At 58.9% G+C, this 18,486-nt stretch overlaps 1 protein-coding gene and 1 long non-coding RNA gene across 5 annotated transcripts in view; one reads left to right on the forward strand and one right to left on the reverse strand.

The window, feature by feature from the left end:
- ADGRL1 (adhesion G protein-coupled receptor L1) overlaps positions 1-18,486 on the forward strand; it is a 52,657-nt gene that overhangs the window by 14,673 nt on the left and 19,498 nt on the right. For 2 of the 4 annotated variants that reach the window (XM_055344902.1, XM_055344903.1), the window contains exons 2-3: positions 11,711-11,875; positions 15,323-15,536. In XM_055344902.1, the coding sequence (XP_055200877.1) occupies positions 11,806-11,875; positions 15,323-15,536 (284 nt within the window). In that variant the 5' untranslated portion in view covers positions 11,711-11,805. Of the gene's footprint in view, positions 1-11,295; positions 11,318-11,710; positions 11,876-15,322; positions 15,537-18,486 lie in introns of those variants that run through there. The other 2 variants (XM_055344901.1, XM_055344904.1) reach the window with 2 other exon arrangements.
- On the reverse strand, positions 9,842-12,152 carry LOC129522568 (uncharacterized). Its single transcript, XR_008666910.1, has 3 exons — positions 11,986-12,152; positions 11,086-11,169; positions 9,842-10,204 (listed from the first exon to the last, which is right to left on the reverse strand). It is a non-coding gene; the product is annotated as an uncharacterized LOC129522568 (long non-coding RNA).

Here is an 18,486-nt window from a genome sequence, read left to right on the forward strand (position 1 = left end):
AGTGGGTGGCCCTGCGTGTGTCTGTGGCTCCACACAGGAGCGGGGTCTGCATCTGTGCACTTGCCCAGGGATGTGTACATGGGGCTCCTTGGAACGAGGCTGGGTGTGCTTCTTCATGCGATCCGTGAACACAGCCATGTGCCTTCTCTACCAGGCACTGTGAAGACCACACTGTAGGGACAGTGCCCTAGTGTTGTCCTCATGGAGCTCAGAGTCTGGTGATACATAGCAATTTCAGTCAAGGGGTTCATATCATAGGATTTGGGGAGAAAGCTTACATGTCCTCTCAGGAGGGGCAGCCCCAGAGGTGGAAGGTAGTAGTCCCTGCGTCCAGCGACTACAGCAGGTTCAGGTATTGGGGTGTCTTAGGGTTTGGCCCTGCATGATCGTCCCCACCACCTTATCCCCTCCATTCTCTTGCTGCTCCACCATCATGCTAAGCACAGTTCTACCCCAGGGCCTTTGCACTGGCTGTTCTTCCACCTGAGACTCTCACCCAGACATCTTTGAGGCCTTTGCCCTTTCACCTTCTTCAAATGTCACCCCCCCCATAACCTTTACCCCATGCAGCCTGTTTAAAATTGCAGCCTCCCACCTACCTCCTGACTTTTCCTAGCACGGATGGCTTTTTGCACCCTGTAATTTCTTAATTTATTATGCCTGTGTTTATTCATCATCTGTTTCCCCAACCAGGATCCAGGTGCTTAGGGAGTTTGTTACTCAGTTTGTTTTTGGATCCAAGATGCCTAGACCTGGCCCACAGTAGGTGTTCAAGAAATCTTACCTGAGTGAATGGGAGGGGGTCTGTCAAAGGACTAAAGGCTCCCAGGTGAATCCTCCAGCCGCGCATAGTTAGGGCTCCCCATGCACCTCGCCCCTCTGAGGGGATTGAGGGCTGCCCCTGGGGCCTGACCAAGCCAGCTCTGCACCTGTCTGCCCTGCCCACCTGTGAGTGCTCTCTCTGAGGTAGCCTCGTGGGTGCCTCAGTGGGTGACGGTACCTATATGGAGCCACCTGCCCATAGAACTGTGTGCACTCTGGGGTTTAGAGCCTGGCATGGGAAACATAGGAGCCTATGTGGGGGACAGGAAACCCAGGGTCAAGGCCTGAGCAGCCCCTCCTGCGGCACTGACCCAGCCTCTCCCTCTCATGGGGCGAGACCTTCACGCTTGCTCCAGTCTCCGTGGGCCCTGGCGAAATAGTTGAGCAGGAGCCCCCTGCTTCCCCACCCCCAAATCCAAAACTGGGGGAAGATAAAAATTTCAATAAATAGATGTCAAGGCTAATAATAGCCCTGCCCCCCAAAGTTAAAAATAGCCAGTGTCCCTCCCTCAGAGGAAGTGAGGAAGGGGCAAGCCAGGAAGGCTGAGCGGGTGCCGGTGTCCGGCCACCAGAGAGGTGGTGCAGGCAGGGCAGGGCCCAGGGCTGGCTCCCTTGGCCAGGCTCTCCCAGCCACAGCAGTCTGGATACTGGGGCCAGTCACTCTTTGTGGGGGCTGCTCCGTGTACCATAGGACCTGGGCAGCGTCGTGGTCTGCACCTCTAAATACCAGTAGCATCCCTCCCACTCCCGGATGAGACACCTAAAAAGGTCCCCAGACATTGCCAAACAGCCTGGGGCAGAGAACAAAACCGTCCAGTTAAGGACCACCGCTCAGGACCAGGGATCGGGGCCTTTCTCTGCGAAGAGCCAGGTGGTAAATCCAGGAGCCTGGCAGGTGGCCCACCGGCTCTCATGCATATTTTCCCTCTGCCTCTCCTTCACAGCCCTTTAAAAGTGGCGAGAGCACTCTTAGTCCACTGGCTGCATAGACAGTCCAGGACGGGGCCACAGGTGGACAGCTCCTGCCCCAGAGCGCCCCCCCCCAGTTGCCCTTGGTTGTGGAGGTTGAGGCACCTGTGGGTGCACTGTCCTGAGCAGAGGAGCAGCCCCATATGGGGCAGACTTAAGGACATGGCAAATCTGGTACAGTCTGTCCCTGTCACCTCCCTGCTCTCACGTCTTCCCACTCCCCCAGGCTCATTCCACCTTCCTCACTTGTCCTCAGACACGTGCTGGCCAGCCCCAGGACCTTTGCACAGGCTGTGCCTCCTGACAGGAACTTGTTTCTCTTCCTTGGACACCTGTATGGCTCCTCCCTTACCTTTGTGGGCCTTTGTTGAAGTGTCTGGTCTTTCCAGAGCAGCCTTTTTTTTTTTTTTTTTAAAGATTTTATTTATTTATTCATGAGACATGCACATGCACACAGAGCGGCAGAGACACAGGCAGAGGGAGAAGCTGGCTTCATGCAGGGAGCCTGATGTGGAACTCGATCCCGGGACTCCAGGATCACACCCTGGGCCAAAGGCAGATGCTAAACCGCTGAGCCACCCAGGGATCCCCAGAGCGGCCTATTTTAAATTTCATACACGCACCTACACTGCCCACCCACACACACACCCCAGAGACCCCATTCCTTCACAACACTAGGACTTCATAAGATTGGCTCTTTAGTGTTTCTTGTGTCTGGCTCATCCACAGGTGTCTGTCCAGCTCCTAGGTCAGTGCCTGGTACCAAGGAGCCCTAAAAAGGACTTGTAGGGCTGCCATATGTTATGTCTGAGCCCCTTGGCCACCGCAGGAGGTTTCCATCCCGTTTCCCTGGGGAGAGACAGAATTCAGGGGGAGAACATGGGGGCCTCACCACACGGCCCTAAGCGGGCAGAGCTGGGATTTGGACATAGGACCCTGGGACTCTTCCCTTTTGCCCTGCTGGGCGTCCTCGCCCCCTCCGTCAGGTCTCTGTATCCCCCACCCTGCCCCTTCGCTGCCAGCACCCAGAGGCCCCGGGACTCCTGCCACCTCCCACTCTCTGCCTTGGGCCCTGGCTCCTACCGCTCTTTTCAGCTGTGCTCCCATCATGCCCGATGTGCAGGGCTCTGGGATGGGCAGTGAACAGTGTCAAGTGGAAACGAACCATGGGCCTCCCGGAGCACCAACCTCCTGTGGTGAGCAGCTTAGAGGAGGCACCTGGCCAGTCTATAAGTCAGGGCAGGCTTCCTGGGGGAGGTGGCCTCCCAGCTGCAGCCTGGACAGGGAAGGAGGGATAAAGTGGAGGGGAGAGAGTTTGTGAAGAGAGGCCTGCCCTGAGGCCAGAAAGAAGGTGGTGGCTCAAAGGGGAAAAGGTAAGACGAGTTAGGGCAAGGCTAGTAGAGAGGAGGCTGGAGGCTGATCCTGGGGGTGGGGGGGTGGGCAGAAGAATTGGGTTTGTGCCCTGAGGCGCGTCCGTGGGGCCAGGAAGGCCTATGGAGGGGTCACGGCCCAGCAGACTGGATGGGAATATTCCGCATGAGTCCTCTTTGGCTCCTGGGTGGGAGAGAACCACACAGGGAAGGAAGGGGGGCCAGGAAGCCAGCGGGAAGGGGAGGCCCAGCGGGCTGTCAGAGTGAAGGCTCCGGAAGGGGCCCCGAGACATTAGAGCTGGGCTGGTGTGGGGGGTTTTCAAGACAGGAGTTGACATGGTTTGCTGGGTGATTGGTAGGAGAGTGAAGGAAGGAAGCAGGGGCCAGACGGCAGCTGTGCCGGCTGAGTGGACAGGGAGAAGAAAGGGCTGGGGGTGGGCGCGCCCTCTGCTCTCAGCAGCCCCCACCCCACCCCCCCAGCCTAATTTCCCTTGGCAGCAGCAGGAGTCTCTGAACTTCCGAGTCAGGCCACGTCCCCCCACTCTGCTCAGAGCCCTCCTTGGCTCCCACCTCACTTGGAGAAAAAGCCTGTGTCCCCCCCTCGACTCACAAGGCCCTGCTAGCTCTGTCCTTTCACCTCCCCTTGCCCTCATCTCCTCGCACTCTTCCTCCGTGCTCACTGGGCCGCAGCCACCACGCTCCAGCAGATTCTACCTCAGGGCCTTTGCACGTGCCGTTCCTGCTGCCTGGGATAGTCTTCCCCCAGGTACCTAGAGGGCTCACCTCCGTGACACTTCTCTGTGACACGTCTGCCCCTGGGAGAGGTGTTCCCTAACCAGCCCACTTACATCTGTACCTACAGATACACCTCCCCACACATCCCTCCTTCAGGCCTATTTTCCTCCCAAGCACTCGTGACCCAGTGGGAACTAGGTAACTATCCACTGAATGGATGACCTGTTCCCCGGGTCTGCTTTGTCTTTGTTCATTAAACAAATTAACAAGTACTTGTTCTTGCCCAGGGCTGGGCACGCAGCAGAGAGCCAGACTGACCATGATGGAGCTTTTCCTGGGAGTCCCCAGCTGGTGGGAACTTCCAACAGACGTTCAGCAGCAGAGCCCAGGTCCAATCAGGGGAGCGAAACGTGGTGGTCCCTTGTGCCGTGAGTGGCTGTGGGAGAGACCGACGCCGGCAGTCCCGGGGGCAGAACCCCTTGAGGGGAGAGTGGGGCAGGGGCAGGAGCCCTGGCACTGTGTGTGTGAGAGAGGGAGAGGTACGTGAGCCCAGAGCCTGAGGGGCCAGCTAGGGCCTCCGAGACAGTAGGGAGCCATGGAGGGTTGTAGGCTGGGAGGGACACGACTGGGTTTTCATCTTACAAAGCTCAGCTTGGGCTGAGTGGAGAGCTGGTGGGGTGGGAGTGGCAGGTAGATGGGGAGATAGATGGGCAGACGGGGAGGAGGCCCGGGGGCAGGGCGGGGGGGGGGGGGAAGATGCTGCTTCGAATGGCCCCCACCCCTCTGTGGCCCAGGGCCACTGGGCAACCAGAGTGACTCTTGAGAACTGACAAATCAGACAAACCCCACCCAGTGGCACTGACCTCTAGTGGGAGAAAGATAACAAACAGATAAATAAAACACACGGCTGGCATGCCAGTGGTGGGTGCCACGGAGAAAAAAGCCAGGATGGGATGTAGAAGTGCTGGGACCAGCAGGGCCTCTCCCAGCGGGTGACGTTGGAGCAGAGACCCTGAGGAGGTGAGGGAGAAGCTGTGCAGGTACCTGGGGAGGTGGGAACAATAGTACAAAGGCCCTGAGACGGGACTGTGCCTGGTTTTTTCCAGGAAATAGGGGGCTGAGTGCAAGGACAGCGGGAGGAGCTGATGGCAGGGATGGGGCAGAGAGTGTGCAAGGCCTGTGGGCCCCGGGGGAGGACTTGGGCCTTTGCTTTAAGTGAGATGGGAGTCCTAGAAGGTTCTGAGCAAAGGAGGAATGCACCCTGACCCAGGTGCTCAAGGGCACCCTCTGGCTGCTGTGGGAGGACCAATCTTTGGGCAGCTACGGGGTGGGGAGACCTGAGAGGTGGGGAGGAGAGGAGGGAGGGACCAGGTGGCAGGTGATGGGGCCTGGCCAGGGACGAGACCTGGGAGGGAGAGGTGAGCAGATTCTGCAGGAGGGGCTGCTGGGGTTAGATGTGGGGATGAAAGGAAAAGAGGGGTCTGGGAGGAGCACCTGGGAGGAGTGGCTGCCCTTCGGGGGGATGGGGCTGGAGTGGAAGGTTTGGGGAGGACCCTGCCCTCTGAGCTCAGAGTGCCCTTCCCAGGGGAAGGCTGTGCGCTGGGCACGGTCTGGGCACCTGCTCCGCCTCTGCAAGGTTTATCTCTTAGCCCCCAGAGGGGAGATGGGGAGACGGAGAATTAGGCCCAGGGAGGCAAAGAACGAAGCCTGAGGCCACACAGCCCATTCCCACCTGGAGCCTAGTCCTTGTACCTTCCCCTGGGGCTTGCTGCTTCCTTTTTCTCCCTTGCCTGAGGGCTTCCTGGAGGAGGCGGGCTTGAGGAGCTGGGCTCTCAGGCTGCTGGCCTCAGGGACAGAGGCAGGAGATTCTTGTGTGGAGGGGCAGGGCCAAGAGGGGCCCAGGGCACACCTGTTGGTGCCCCCCGCCCCCCCCCCCCCCCCCCCGCCCCAGGCATTCAGGCTTCCACCCACGGGAGCAGAGGGTTGCCATGGCAACTGTACTCTAGGGCAAACTAGAGGCGCCCCCTCTCCTGCAGCAGGTTCTCCTCCTGTCACCCTCCCCTGTCCCATTTCAGGGCACCTGAGGACAGAGCCTGGGCCGTGTCACTCACCCCCAGGACCCCTGCTACACCCCCCCCCACTTGACACTGCCGTGGGCTCAGGAGCAAACTGAGGCAGGTGTGGGCGGGCTTGTGGATTGCCCCCCCCCCCCCCCCCCCCCCGCACCCTGGGGTTGGACCCGCCTCCCCTGGGAGGGCAGCAAGCCCTCGTTCCCTTAGTTCAGTTAGGGTCACCCAAGTGTGCTGGGGCTTGAGGTGGGGACAGACACAGGGGCAGGCTCACCTGACCCTGGGGGTGCAGCATCCTGGGTGTGTCCACATGCAGGAGGGGACTCTCCCGGCCACCAGGGGCTCCCCAGCCCAACCTACGGGGCCAGCCTGCCTAGGTTCAGAGTCCCCTTATCAGTGGGCACCCCTGGGACCTCACGTTCCTCCTCTGTAAGATGCAGGTGTGTGCCTCTCCCTCTGCTCCCACTGCTGCTGCCCCATGTACTGAATTCCTATGGATTAAATGAGCCGTGTGTATACAGACAGTGCTTGGAATGGGGCACAGAAGTGTCAGCCGCTGTTGCTGGCATCCTGGGAGATTCTGGGACCAGAGGTGCAGCAGGCCTCCCCTTCCCATGGTTTGTGAAAGACTCCTCAAGGTTTTGCGGCTCAGGCCTGTCCCCATCTCTGCCTCTCAGCCCATGCGAGCTGACCCCCTGTGTGAGTTTGCTGGGGCTGCTGTGACTAAGTACCCCAGACTGGACAGCTTTGACAACAAAAGCTTCTTATCTTACTTCCGGAGGCCAGAAGTCCAAGATCAAAGTGTGGGCAGGGTTGCTTCCTTCTGGAGGCTCTGAGCCGGTCTGTCCCGTGCCTCTCCTGTGGCTTCTGGGGGTTCGCTGGCCATCCTTGGCTCTCCTTGGTTTAGATGCATTGCCCCGATCTCTGCCTCCATCCTCCCATGGCCTACTCCCTTGTGTGCGTGTCTCTGTCTAAATATCCCCTTTTCATAAAGACACCAGTCATACTGGACTAAGGTTCACTCCTAATGATTTCATTTTAACTTGATTACCTTTTTAAAGACCAAAGAAGATCCCATTCTGAGGTGCTGGAGAATAGGACTCCAATGTATCTTTCTTTTTTGGGGTATTCAATCCATAAGAATCCCTCCTAAGGCCGCAGGGATGGTCAGGCTCAGGCCTCCCAAGATATGGCTCCTCCCTACCCACATCTAGCCTTGTATCCCTGCTTAGGTGGGCATCAAGCGACAGACAGAACTGCCCAGGGTCAGGTGGGCACAGAGTCTGGCCAGGAAGAGGCCACAGAAGTCACAGTGGCTGGCTCCTCATACTCAGCCCTGAGCTGGGGCCAGGCCTGGGGGTGCCTGGGGCTTCCCGGGGGAGCTGCTCCAGGGAGAGGCCCTGGGGGGAGTGGTGGGCAGCCGTGGGGAACACTCCCTGCACCCCTGAGGCAGTGGTACCTGGGCTATGTGGGTCGGGCCTGGCCCCAGGTCGCAAACACCTATCTCCGGCCACCCTCAGCACGGTCACCTTGTGTTCATTAAGTAAATATTTGTGTGAGGACCTACTAGGTATCTAGGTGCCGGGACATGGCCTTGGCAGCTTCCATTTTTCTGGGGATTACAAAGGAAATCCCCAAGTCACAAAGCAGTGATGTGATGGCGGTGACAGCTGCAGCAGAGGACATTTTGCAGTCACTACGTGCTGGCCACGGCCCTGAAGGTCTCATGGTATCCCCATTTTACTAAGAGGAGGTGACGGGATGGGACGGGGCAGGGGGTGGACAGGTGGGCACTGACCGCAGCAAAGTCTGAAACAGGCTTGTCGAGGCCCACGGGCATCTCTGAGGAGAGCACATCAGAACCGAGATCTAAGGGACACGTGGTGGGAGTCCATGTGGCCTCACAGGTTGGGGAGCAGGAGCCACGGCAGGGGAGGACGAGTTGAGATGGCTTTAAAAGCACCCCCCCAGGGGTCCCTGAACAGTGAATGGCTAAACCAGATGTGCTCTTGTCCACGGGGGAATATTACTCAGCTGCGAAGAGGAACGGCGTGCAGACCCAGGCTGCGGTGTGGACGGGCCTCGAGGACCTCACGCCGAGTGAAAGGTCACAAACAGATAAATACTGTCTGATTCCACTTAGATGAGGTCCCCAGAGGAGTCCCAGTCGCATAGGCGGAGGGTAGATTGGTTGTTGTGGGGGAACGGAAGGGACCGTTCCTGAGGGCAGAGTCTCTGGAGTGATAAAGTTCTGGAAAATTGGTGGTGGTGGTGGTGGCGATGGCGATGGCACAGCATTGAGAATGTAATTAATGCCTCTGAATTATACATGTAAAAACAGTTAAAATACCACATTTTATGTTACATTATCTATTATACTATAATTTTTTGACAGCATCTCTGGCTGCCGGCGGGGAGCCCAGAGTGTGGGAGCAAGAGGGCTGGGGGCGCTGCTGGGAGGAGGTCGGGGCTGTCTGGAGGGCAGTTGCTGGGGATGGACAGATGCTGAGATGTTCTGGAAGGTACAGACCTGGGACTTACTCCTGAACTGGGCATTGGAGCGAGGGAAAGAGGAGCCAGGGATTTTTACTCCTGGGGTTGCAGCCCAAGGACCTGGGAGAACGGAGGGACTGTGGACCCATACGGGAGGGGCTGTCAGTCTGGACAGGCTGACGGTGCCGTGGAGACCTGACAGAGGCGTAGATGGCGAGGAGAGAAGCGGGGTGGCCCCCAGTGTGGCAGTTGTCTGAAGCCAGGAGGTCAGTTAGAGCCCCCGGGGGGAGTGCGGGTGGGGAAGAGGCCAGGGGACTCCACCTGAGGTCCCAGCGTCAGGTCCTGGGTGCAGACCCGAAGAGGGAGGGGAGCCCCTCCACTCAGATGCGCGCGCCCTGTGCCCTGACTCATCCGGTGCCGTGGACAGCTCCCTTGGGTGGCTCTCAGGCTGGCCTGTCACGTGTGCACACTGTTGTCCTTACCAGAACCCTGCAGGTTTGAGGCGCAGAGGGAACTGGGGTAGAGGTGGGGGGCGGGACCTGGCTCAAGTTCCCAGCAGTCCTGAGTGGCCGAGTCGGATCCACACCCTGTGGGCTGGCGCCCCCAGAGCCTGGCAGCCGGCAGCCTTTCCAGCATTAACCAGCACTAACTAGTAAGCCCCCCAGGGACACCCGGGGAGGGGAATGGCCGTCAGCATGGGGTCAGTGCTTCTCCTGAGGCTGACGGGGGTGGGGGGGGGTGTTAACAAGGAAGCCCCAGCCCCCCACAGTGGAACATGATAAAATGCTTCGAGGGAAACCCGAAGTGCCACAGGCCACGTCTGGTTGGGGTGAGGCAGTTAGAGGGGCGCTTCATGAAGGTGGTGGGGGCCGTTCGAGACCACACTGTCTTGTCACTTTGCATGCGGTGCAAAAGAGGAGCCTGAGACCTGGAGGGGGGGGTCCTGCCCACGAGTGTGCTGCTTCCACCTTTATTTCTGGAGAACCTGTCAAGTCCCTGCCCTCGAGCTCATGGGCTAGCAGGGAAGGTTGACAACAGACCTGCTAGTGTAATACAGGTAACTCCAGATGTGCTTGAAAGCTGTACGTCAAAAATGGCAACAGGATGGCTAGTGGGAGCAGCAGGAATGTTTGGGGAGGTCAGGGTAGGTTGCTCGGCCGCCCGGTGTGGCCTTGGAGTTGAGCCCTGAACGGGAGAGGCCAGAGCAGGTGTACGGGGATCCTGGGAGAGCATTCCAGGCAGAGCGCAGCCCTGGCCAAGTGGGGGAGGGGCGGGGCAGGAAGCCAGAGCATCCTAGGGACTGCAGGAGGCCGGTTACAGAGTAGGGTGGCACCGATCACCTTGGCCTCTAGGCCCTGGTGAGGAGCACAGACCCCAGCGGAGAGCTGAGGGGGAGGTTACCACTCAGATCTACGTCATTCAGTGATCCCTTAGCACTGAGCTGAGGACAGGCCAGGAGGTAGGGAGGCCAAGACGAACGTCCGGGTGCGGCAGGGTGGTGGCTTGGTCCTGGCTGCTGGCACCGGGGGCCCCAAGCGGGCAGGTTGGCGAGGTACTCTGGAGGCCGAGCTCTCAGGACTGGCTGATGGAGCTGGTGAAGGGCGGAGGTGTGGAAGGGTGAGCAGTCGAAGTGCATTCCTAGGTTTAGGTCTGAGATTCAACACTCATTGCTGTGCCAGGCCTGTTCTAGAAGCTGGGGCTGGGGCTGTGAGCAAAGCAGTCCAGTGATTCCTGTCTGTGCAGGGGCTGTTCCGTGCAAGAAATAATAGTTACTTTGTTAAAAAGTATCTTATTTATTTGAGAGACCAAGAGAAAGCACTGGAGGGCTCTATCCCAAGACTCTGGGATCATGACCAGAGCCAAAGGCAAACGCTTAACCCACTGAGCCACCAGGCGCCCCTAAATAGTTACATTTGCACAAAGGCCTAAAGGAGGTGAGGGGAGTGGCCTTAAGGATAACTGGTGGGCAGAACTGCAGAAGAACTGACAAGTGCAAAGGCCCTGGGGCCGGGCTTGATGTGGTCAGGGAATGTCAGGGAGCCAACTGGGCTGGTGGACTGGCTTTCACTCGGTGGGGGGAAGAACAGTAATCGGGCCCCTGTTGAGAGATTCCAAACAGAAAATAAGAGATGGGGAAGGTATCCGCTGGTCAACGGCATTGAAACTCTGGGACAGACTGGGGTGAGGCTGGAGAAGACAGAGTGAGTGGGTGTGTTCACACACTGGAGGGCCTGTAGAAACCCGGGTGCTGGCCCTCCCCGGAGGATGTGTGTTCGTAGAAGTGCCTGGCCAGGCTGGTGCCGCTGGGCCGGGGCCACCGCTGAGAACCGCAGTGCAGATAACGCAAAGGGCTGCCGACAGGAGAGATCTGGGTTTGCAACTCGGAGAGCATCCAGGGGAGCCGGGGTGGGGGGGAAGGGAGGAGCGGCCGGGAGGGCAGGAAGTGGGTCAGAACTGAGCCAAGGTGCTGCACCCAGGGACGGGGACCAGGACGGGGACGGGGACGGGGACAGGACGGACAGGTGGCTGGGAGCATTGCAGGGGAGGGCACACAACACCAGCTGCCCCCCCTCCACCCCTTGGGACCGCACCCCCTCCCTTCCCCTGCCTGCCTGTCTCCAGCTTACCTCGAGGGTCCCCCGAGGGGAAGGAGGGGACTCAGTTGTCCCTCGTCCCCGATCTGTGGCGCCAGCCAGCTGGATCCTAATTAGCTACCAGAGCGGGGGAGACAGGAAGCAAGAGCTGGGGCGGGGCCTGGACCTGCCCTACCGGGAGGCTGCCACTCAAGGCTGCCAGTCAAGGCCAGGATGCCTCCATACCCCCACCCCTGCGCCAGGTCCGGGAGACCAGTGGGCAGGGGTAGGATTTGGGGATGGAGAAGAGGCTTCCAGAAGGCCTTTATCTCCCATGATAGGGGGTCGATGCCCGCTGGGTGCAGGCGGGCCCTTCACAGCCCTGACATCCCCGAGAGCTGCCCCTGCTACCTGAGAGGGGCTGTGGGACCATGGGAGGTGCTTCCAGGAGGTTCCCTGTGGCCCACAGTGCCCGGATGGCTGGGGCTGTCCACCGGCTGGGGGTGGGAGTTAGCAGCGTTGGCTGGAGGGCCTGGAGGGGCGTCAGCCGCTGCCCCAGGGGTACAGCCTGTCACATGCAGCTGGCTCCAGGGAGGTCTGCTGACCAGCCCCTCTCCAAACGCACCCCCCCTGGGCCTGCTGGGGGCTGCCCCCGCCTCACTCTCCCTGTTCTCCCCAGGCTGGTGGGCCGGGCCGTGGCGCCCACCTGCTGATGCGGGGCAAGGCCCCCGACACAGGACACTGAGCACCCCGAACACGCCCCCGACCGCCACCATGGCCCGCCTGGCCGCAGTGCTCTGGAGTCTCTGCATCACCGCCGTCCTGGTCACCTCGGCCACCCAAGGTAGGTGCTGCCGGGGCCGGGGAGGAGCCGGGGCTCCAAAAGGCCACTGGGGGGGCGGATAAGATGCTGAGATACCTCCCATCTGCTCGGTGAGGAACCACGGTCCCTACCTCGCCCCAGACGGCGGCGGAACCAGACCAGAAGAGGACTTGGTAATCGCACCCCCCAGCACCCTCCAGGGGTCTCTGGACCAGCCCCTCACCCCCAACACCCGGGGTGGCAGGGCTCAGCCCTCCAGGGGTCCTGGAGCCTGGGATGCGGGCTGTGGCCTCCTGGGACCAGGACGGGCCTTCCCGGTGAGCCGGTCCTCCTCTGTCTTATGTGTGTGTCTTTCTCTGTGATTACATCTCTGAGGCTCTCGCTGGGAAGAAGGCTTAATTAAAGCATGCCCGCTGACGTTTATTTAAAAACAACTAATTACCGGGCTCGGCCCTATGCCGGCCCCAGGATCCTGCACATGCAACAATTAGTGCCCCAAGCCTGCCCGCCCACCTTCACCAATTACTCAATTATGGTCCCCATGGCGGGCCCAGGCGGGGGCAAGGGCAGGGCGAGAGGAGAGGCAGGAAGAAGGGGCCTGCTGGCCTTGCCCCTCGCCCTGGGACATGCCCCCAGCTGGCACTGTCTGGAGAGCAGTTCAAGTGGACTCTGCTCCCCAGTGTCCTTCACGTAGCCCAGTACTCCGAAAGCCACAAAGGTGTAGGGGGCATTGTTCAGCCTGACCCCAGGGCCTTGGCACTACTCTGGCCAGCTGGCACCCTCTGCTTCCCCAGTGCCCATGTTCTCTGCCCATCCAGGTCCTGCCCCACCGCCCCAGCTGGGCCGGGAGGGGCCGCTTCCACCCCCAGACCCATCTGAGCCAGCCCTCCACCCCCGGCCTCCCTCCCGGCCCAGGAAGGGCTAAAATTAGCTGTGGAAGCAGATGGTGCTAGAGGAACACATGTAATACTTTCCCCCAAGTGAGACTCAACTCACCCCAGAAAACCCCAGGGGCCTAGCTGCCATCCCCTTGGGGCCCCCTACCCGATATTGGAGAGAACAGATCTCTGAAAGGGGCCTGGTACTTCTCTCCACCCACGAGCCGCAGTGCACACAATGGAGCCTGTGCGGTCACTTTATGCATCCCCACTTTGCGCCAGCACCCTGCAAGGCCTAGCTGGGGCAGTGTCCGGGTAGGTGGCTGACCTGGCGGGTGTGGACCACGTGGAGCCCCCTCTGTCCTTCAGAGACTGGCTGCCTCAATGATCTTTTTTTTTTTTTTTTTTTTAAAGATTTTGTTTATTTATTTGAAAGGGAGAGCGAGGGATCCCTGGGTGGCGCAGCGGTTTGGCGCCTGCCTTTGGCCCAGGGCGTGATTCTGGAGACCCCGGATCGAATCCCACGTCGGGCTCCCGGTGCATGGAGCCTGCTTCTCCCTCTGCCTGTGTCTCTGCCTCTCTCTCTCTCTCTCTGTGTGACTATCATAAATAAATAAAAAAAATTAAAAAAAAAAAAAAAAAGAAAGGGAGAGCGAGAGCTTGAGTGGGAGGGGCTGAGGGAGAGAATCTCAGGCAGACTCCCCGCTGAGCAAGGAGCCTGATGCAGGGCTTGATCCCAGGACCCTGAGATCATACCCGAGCCGAAGGCAGACACATAACCAGATGAGCTCCCCAGATGCCCTTCAGTAATCTTAGGGATAGTAGTACTTAGTACCCATCATCCCTGTGGACGGCCTGCACCTGCTGCAGCCCTCACAGTGCTGGGAGGTGGGAGTGGCAGCTCCTTGGAGGAGAAACTGGGGCCACAGAGGTGATCAGTTACTGGACGAGTGTCTGGCTCCTAAGTTGGAGCGTCTAGCCCCTGAGTTGGAGCTCTCAGTCCTCACATGGCCCAGGATGGGGACTGGCCTGTGCCGGTGCAACCCCATGGGGAATGTTCTTTCATTGTCGCGCTGACCCTCACTACGCATGGCACCATGCTGAGTGCTTCCTTTGGGAACATTCTATAGTGTGTGGAATCCTCGAAGCCTAGCCCTGGGCTGTCAGTGCTGATCATACAGATTGGAAACTGAGGCCCAAGGAGGCTAACACATTGGCTGTCCAAACTGAGTATGCATCAGAATCGTTGGTGGACACACAGGTTGGAGGTTCCTGCTTTCACCCTTGAGGTTCTGATGCAGCAGGCCTGGGGGTAGGAAGCCGGAATCTGCCTTCCTAACCAGCCACTACGTGACACTGGCACTGCTGATCCACAGGCCCCACTGAGAGCTCTGGCCCAGCCGACATGCCTGGCCTCTCAGCTGCGGAGTGGCCAGGCCAGGCGTGGTTTCTTTCAGAACATGAGAGCATTTCCTCCCATGCCCTCTCCCCTCCTTAGGTGGGGTGGCATACCCAAGACTACCCTCATTTCTGACACCAGTTGTGAGTTTCTAGACCATTCTCAGATTTCATGATTCACTAGAAGCATTCGTAGAATTCTGAGGCACTGTTCTACTCTTGGTTACGGCTTATTACAGTGAATAGTTATAGGTCAAATCAGCCAGAAGAGGTGTGTGGGGAAGCTTCCAGGAAGGTTCCATGCACAGGCCTTGCGGTTGTCCCATCGCAGTGGAGCTGTGGGCAGCGTCACATCTCCCAGCAGTGTTGTGTGACAACGTGCATGGTGTACTGCCAACCTGGGATGCTCCCCTGAGCCTTGAGGTCCAGAGTCTTTACTGGGGTTTGGTCATGTAGACACGGGTGACCACCCACGTGACTGACCCCTGTCTCCAGCCCTTCCAGAAGTCCGTGGATACCCAGAAGCACTTGATCACATTGTTAGTGTGCTCATTTGCTAGGGCCTCTGGGACAAAGTATCACAGACTGGGTGGCTTCAACCACAGAATCGTACTGCCTTACAGTTAGTTCCAGAGGCTGGGAGTTAAAGATCAAGGTGGCGGCAGGCTTAGCTCCTTCTGAGGGCTGGGAGGGAAGAGGCTATTCCAGGCCTTCTCCTGGGCTTGCAGCTGGCCATCTTCTCCTTGTGTTTCCACACTGACTTCCGTTTGTGTGTGACTCTGCGTCCAAATTTCCCCTTTTCATAAGGACACTGGTCATATTGGATCAGGGCCTACCTTAATGGCCTGATTTTACCTTGATCACCTCTGCTTCAAATTTGGTCCCATTCCAAGGTCCTAGGGATTGGAACTTCAGCATTTGTGGTGGGGAGGATGCAATTCAACCCATCACAGTTAGTGTAGACCCCTGGCCTGGCCCAGGGCCCCCAGGTAAACAAAGATGCCCATCAGGCAGGATACTCCCGGTACTTTGAAGCACCTCCCAGGAGCCAAGGGCAAGGACTTGACTGCACAGGCAGGCACGTTGAAAAGCCCATTTCACAGATGAAAGAACTGAGGTCCATACAACCCACATCCTGGATACAGCCAGGCTGGAGGGGGCACCTCCTCAGCAGGATCTTCCCTTCCCATAGGCCTGAGCCGGGCTGGGCTCCCATTCGGGTTGATGCGCCGGGAGCTGGCATGCGAAGGCTACCCCATAGAGCTGCGGTGTCCAGGCAGTGACGTCATCATGGTGGAGAATGCCAACTACGGGCGCACAGATGACAAGATCTGCGACGCCGACCCTTTCCAGATGGAGAACGTGCAGTGCTACCTGCCCGACGCCTTCAAGATCATGTCGCAGAGGTGAGTCCTTCCCACCCTCCCCGGCTCCTGGGAGGAGGGCTGGAGGCAGCTCCCGGGGTCCCTGGATAAGTGTCCTCCACGTGTCCCCTGGCCAGGGCACCTTGTTCACCCTCAGTCTTCCTTCTGTGCATCCTGCATGTTTCCTGAGCACCTGCTAGGGGCCAGGTCCCACAGAGCCAGCCAGGAAGACCCAGCCCCTCTTCCCCAGCAGCCCGTACCCACTAGGCACCTCCAGAAGCCCATTCCAGGATTCCTAGGGGTGGCAGTTGAGGTCTCGCAGTATAAAAGCAATAGCAGGACAGGGCAAGTGTCATGGGAGCTGAGGGAGAGCCCAGGGGTCACGCAGGCTTCCCTGAGGAGCTGCTGTCAGAACACAGATGGCAGAAGTGCACCTGAGTGTGAGTGTGAGAGAAAGGGAGCGCCCGAGTGTGCAAGGCTGTGTGTGAGTGCGGGGAGATGCTAGGTAGAGGCACTGTGGGTGCGAAGCTGCAAAAGGCTTCCTCGCACCCACTGCCTGTCCCCTCAGAGCCAGTCAGCTCTTCCTTCCGATTACACCGAGACTCAATCACTGCTTCCGCAGCCAGCTCCCCCTTGGGGTTGCCGGCCACAGGCTGTTCCCGGCACAGCAGCCAGGGGGCGCCCACCTCACTCAGGGCAAAGCCTGTGAGACCCCTGAGGCCCACAAGGCCGCGCTACTTTCTCAGGGCCCTCAACATCCCTCACCACCTCCCACTCCCCCTCCCACACTCGGCCACCCTGCCTGCTCCTTACTCACATCAAGGCATCGTCTGCCACAGGCCTCCACTGGGTCTTTGCACTGGCTGTTCCCCCTGCCTGGAAGGTTGTTCCCGACACCCGCCTGGCTCCTCCTTTTTCTTCCCCATGGATTTTCTTCTTTTCTTTTTCTTTTAAAGATTTTATTTACATATTCATGAGAGAGAGAGAGAGAGAGAGAGAGAGAGAGAGGCAGAGGGAGAAGCAGGCTCCATGCAGGGAGCCCAAGGTGGGACTCGATCCCCAGATCACACTCTGAGCCAAAGGCAGATGTTCAACCGCTGAGCCACCCAGGCGTCCCCCCCACCCCACCCCGCGGTGGATTTTCTTACCTAACCTCGCAGCGAGGCCTGTCTGACCACGCTCTGTAAAATCACAGCCCCCCTCCCCTGACTTCTTAGCCCCTTTCCTGCTTTATCTTCTAGTCCTGACTGCCATCCATAGATGGTAGTATATTTTGCTTATTTGTCATTTGTCTTCCCTCGCTTGGCTGTCAGCCCCATGGGGACTGGGCATTGTGTCTGTCACTGCTGTGTCCCCAGCCAGATACACAAGCAGGCACTCACTGAGTTTCTGCTGAGAGGGCAAAGGTCACTCTGGGACCCAGAGCATGGAACTTCAAAAGGAAACAGGACCGGAGCCAGTCCTTGAATGTCGGCAGAGGATTCTAGAATAAGTCACTGGGCAGGGTCACAGCCTCCAGAGAGTTTTGGGAAGGGTCAGGCGTGGTCAGATGGCTCAGACCAGTGGATCAGGCTGGAGCCACCTCATGCCCTGCCCCCACCTTTTCTCCCTCAAATATGCACCCCTCCCCAGTCCGCCCCTCCCCCCCTCCCCTATCTGACACCCCTGCATGAGCAAGCGGCCCTGGTCCAGCTTCCCAGCCTTTGCTTTGGCTGTGCCCCGTCCTCCTCAGGCATCCATTTCCTCCTACCTCCTGCCTCCACTTTCTCCCTGCCCACCCCATGCATTCAGTGCCCAGCACCGCAACTGGCCTGGTTTCGGTGTTCACGGGTTCTCGGTTCCAAGAAGGGGAATGCTGACCAGTGTGGTTACGGGGGCCCAGAGTGAGAGGCCACTGCTCTGCTACCTTAAAGCCTGGAGGGCGAGGCTCTTCGTATTAGTTGGGGTACAGCTCTGCTGCCCCAATGGGGACACCCCAGAATAGGTAGAGTGACCTAAACCAGATTGGAGGGGAGAAGATGACCCTCAGCCCTTCAGCCCTTGCTTCCCTGTGTCTCTGCCTCCCCGCACGCAGCCCTTTTAAAGGCCCCCTAGGGCCCAGTCTCACCTCCCTGGCCGGATCTCGCTCACGTGTACTGCTGGCTGCAGAGGAGGCTGGGACGTGCGGCATCCAGCAGTTGGCTCTTCAGGATATTCAAGTGAAATCCACATACTGTTATGTGAATAGCACCTGCTTCTGGGTCCGTGGGGAACGTAGCTAGGGATGCAGTTTCTGGGTTCCAGGCAACTCTCTACTTAGCCTTCTGAGGCCAGGGCTCAAGTATTTAAAGAAAGGGGTCGAGGTGGGGGGGGAGCAGCTCCTCACTAGTTAACATCTTGCCCTGCCCTGCCGAGACCTGCCCAGAGACCTGGGTCATAGACACAGACAGCAGAGGAGAAACATCCTATTCTTCGTAGGTAGGCTTCCCTTTATATGTCAGCCAGGCCCCTAGAAGCTGGTGGGGACTCAGTCCCCAGGGGGGGCCGAGAATGGCTTCGGCGTCAGATGAAGAGACTGCCCTGGTCCTAACAGCAGATCCTCGCAGCAGCAGTGCTACCCAGAGGGTGAGACGTGTCTAAGACATGGCCTGAGGTGGACAGAGGGCCTGTGAGCAGATCCCTCATTAGCAGCATGTTTGCAGAGACACCTGTATGTGGCTTCACATCTTACTCTTCAGTGAACTGGGTGGGGCCTTCCTGCCCATTTAGGAAAAATGCCAAGGACGAAATTGCATCAGTGACACCCAGACAGGATGTGAGAACGGGCAGCTGGGGAAGTGGTTTGTGGGGCAGAGGCCTGGCCTAGCCCTGAGCCTGATGCCCTGTGGGGGCCAGTCTGGTAGGAAAGAGCTGGCAGGAAGCAGAATAGGATGCCCACACAAGGCCCCTGGCCCCAGCACGGTTGGGGGTACTCATTCCTCTCCTGACCCTGGATGCCCCCACCCCCCGTTCT

Source organism: Nyctereutes procyonoides, unplaced genomic scaffold, assembly GCF_905146905.1.
Source record: "Nyctereutes procyonoides isolate TBG_1078 unplaced genomic scaffold, NYPRO_anot_genome, whole genome shotgun sequence".
Taxonomy (NCBI): domain Eukaryota; kingdom Metazoa; phylum Chordata; class Mammalia; order Carnivora; family Canidae; genus Nyctereutes; species Nyctereutes procyonoides.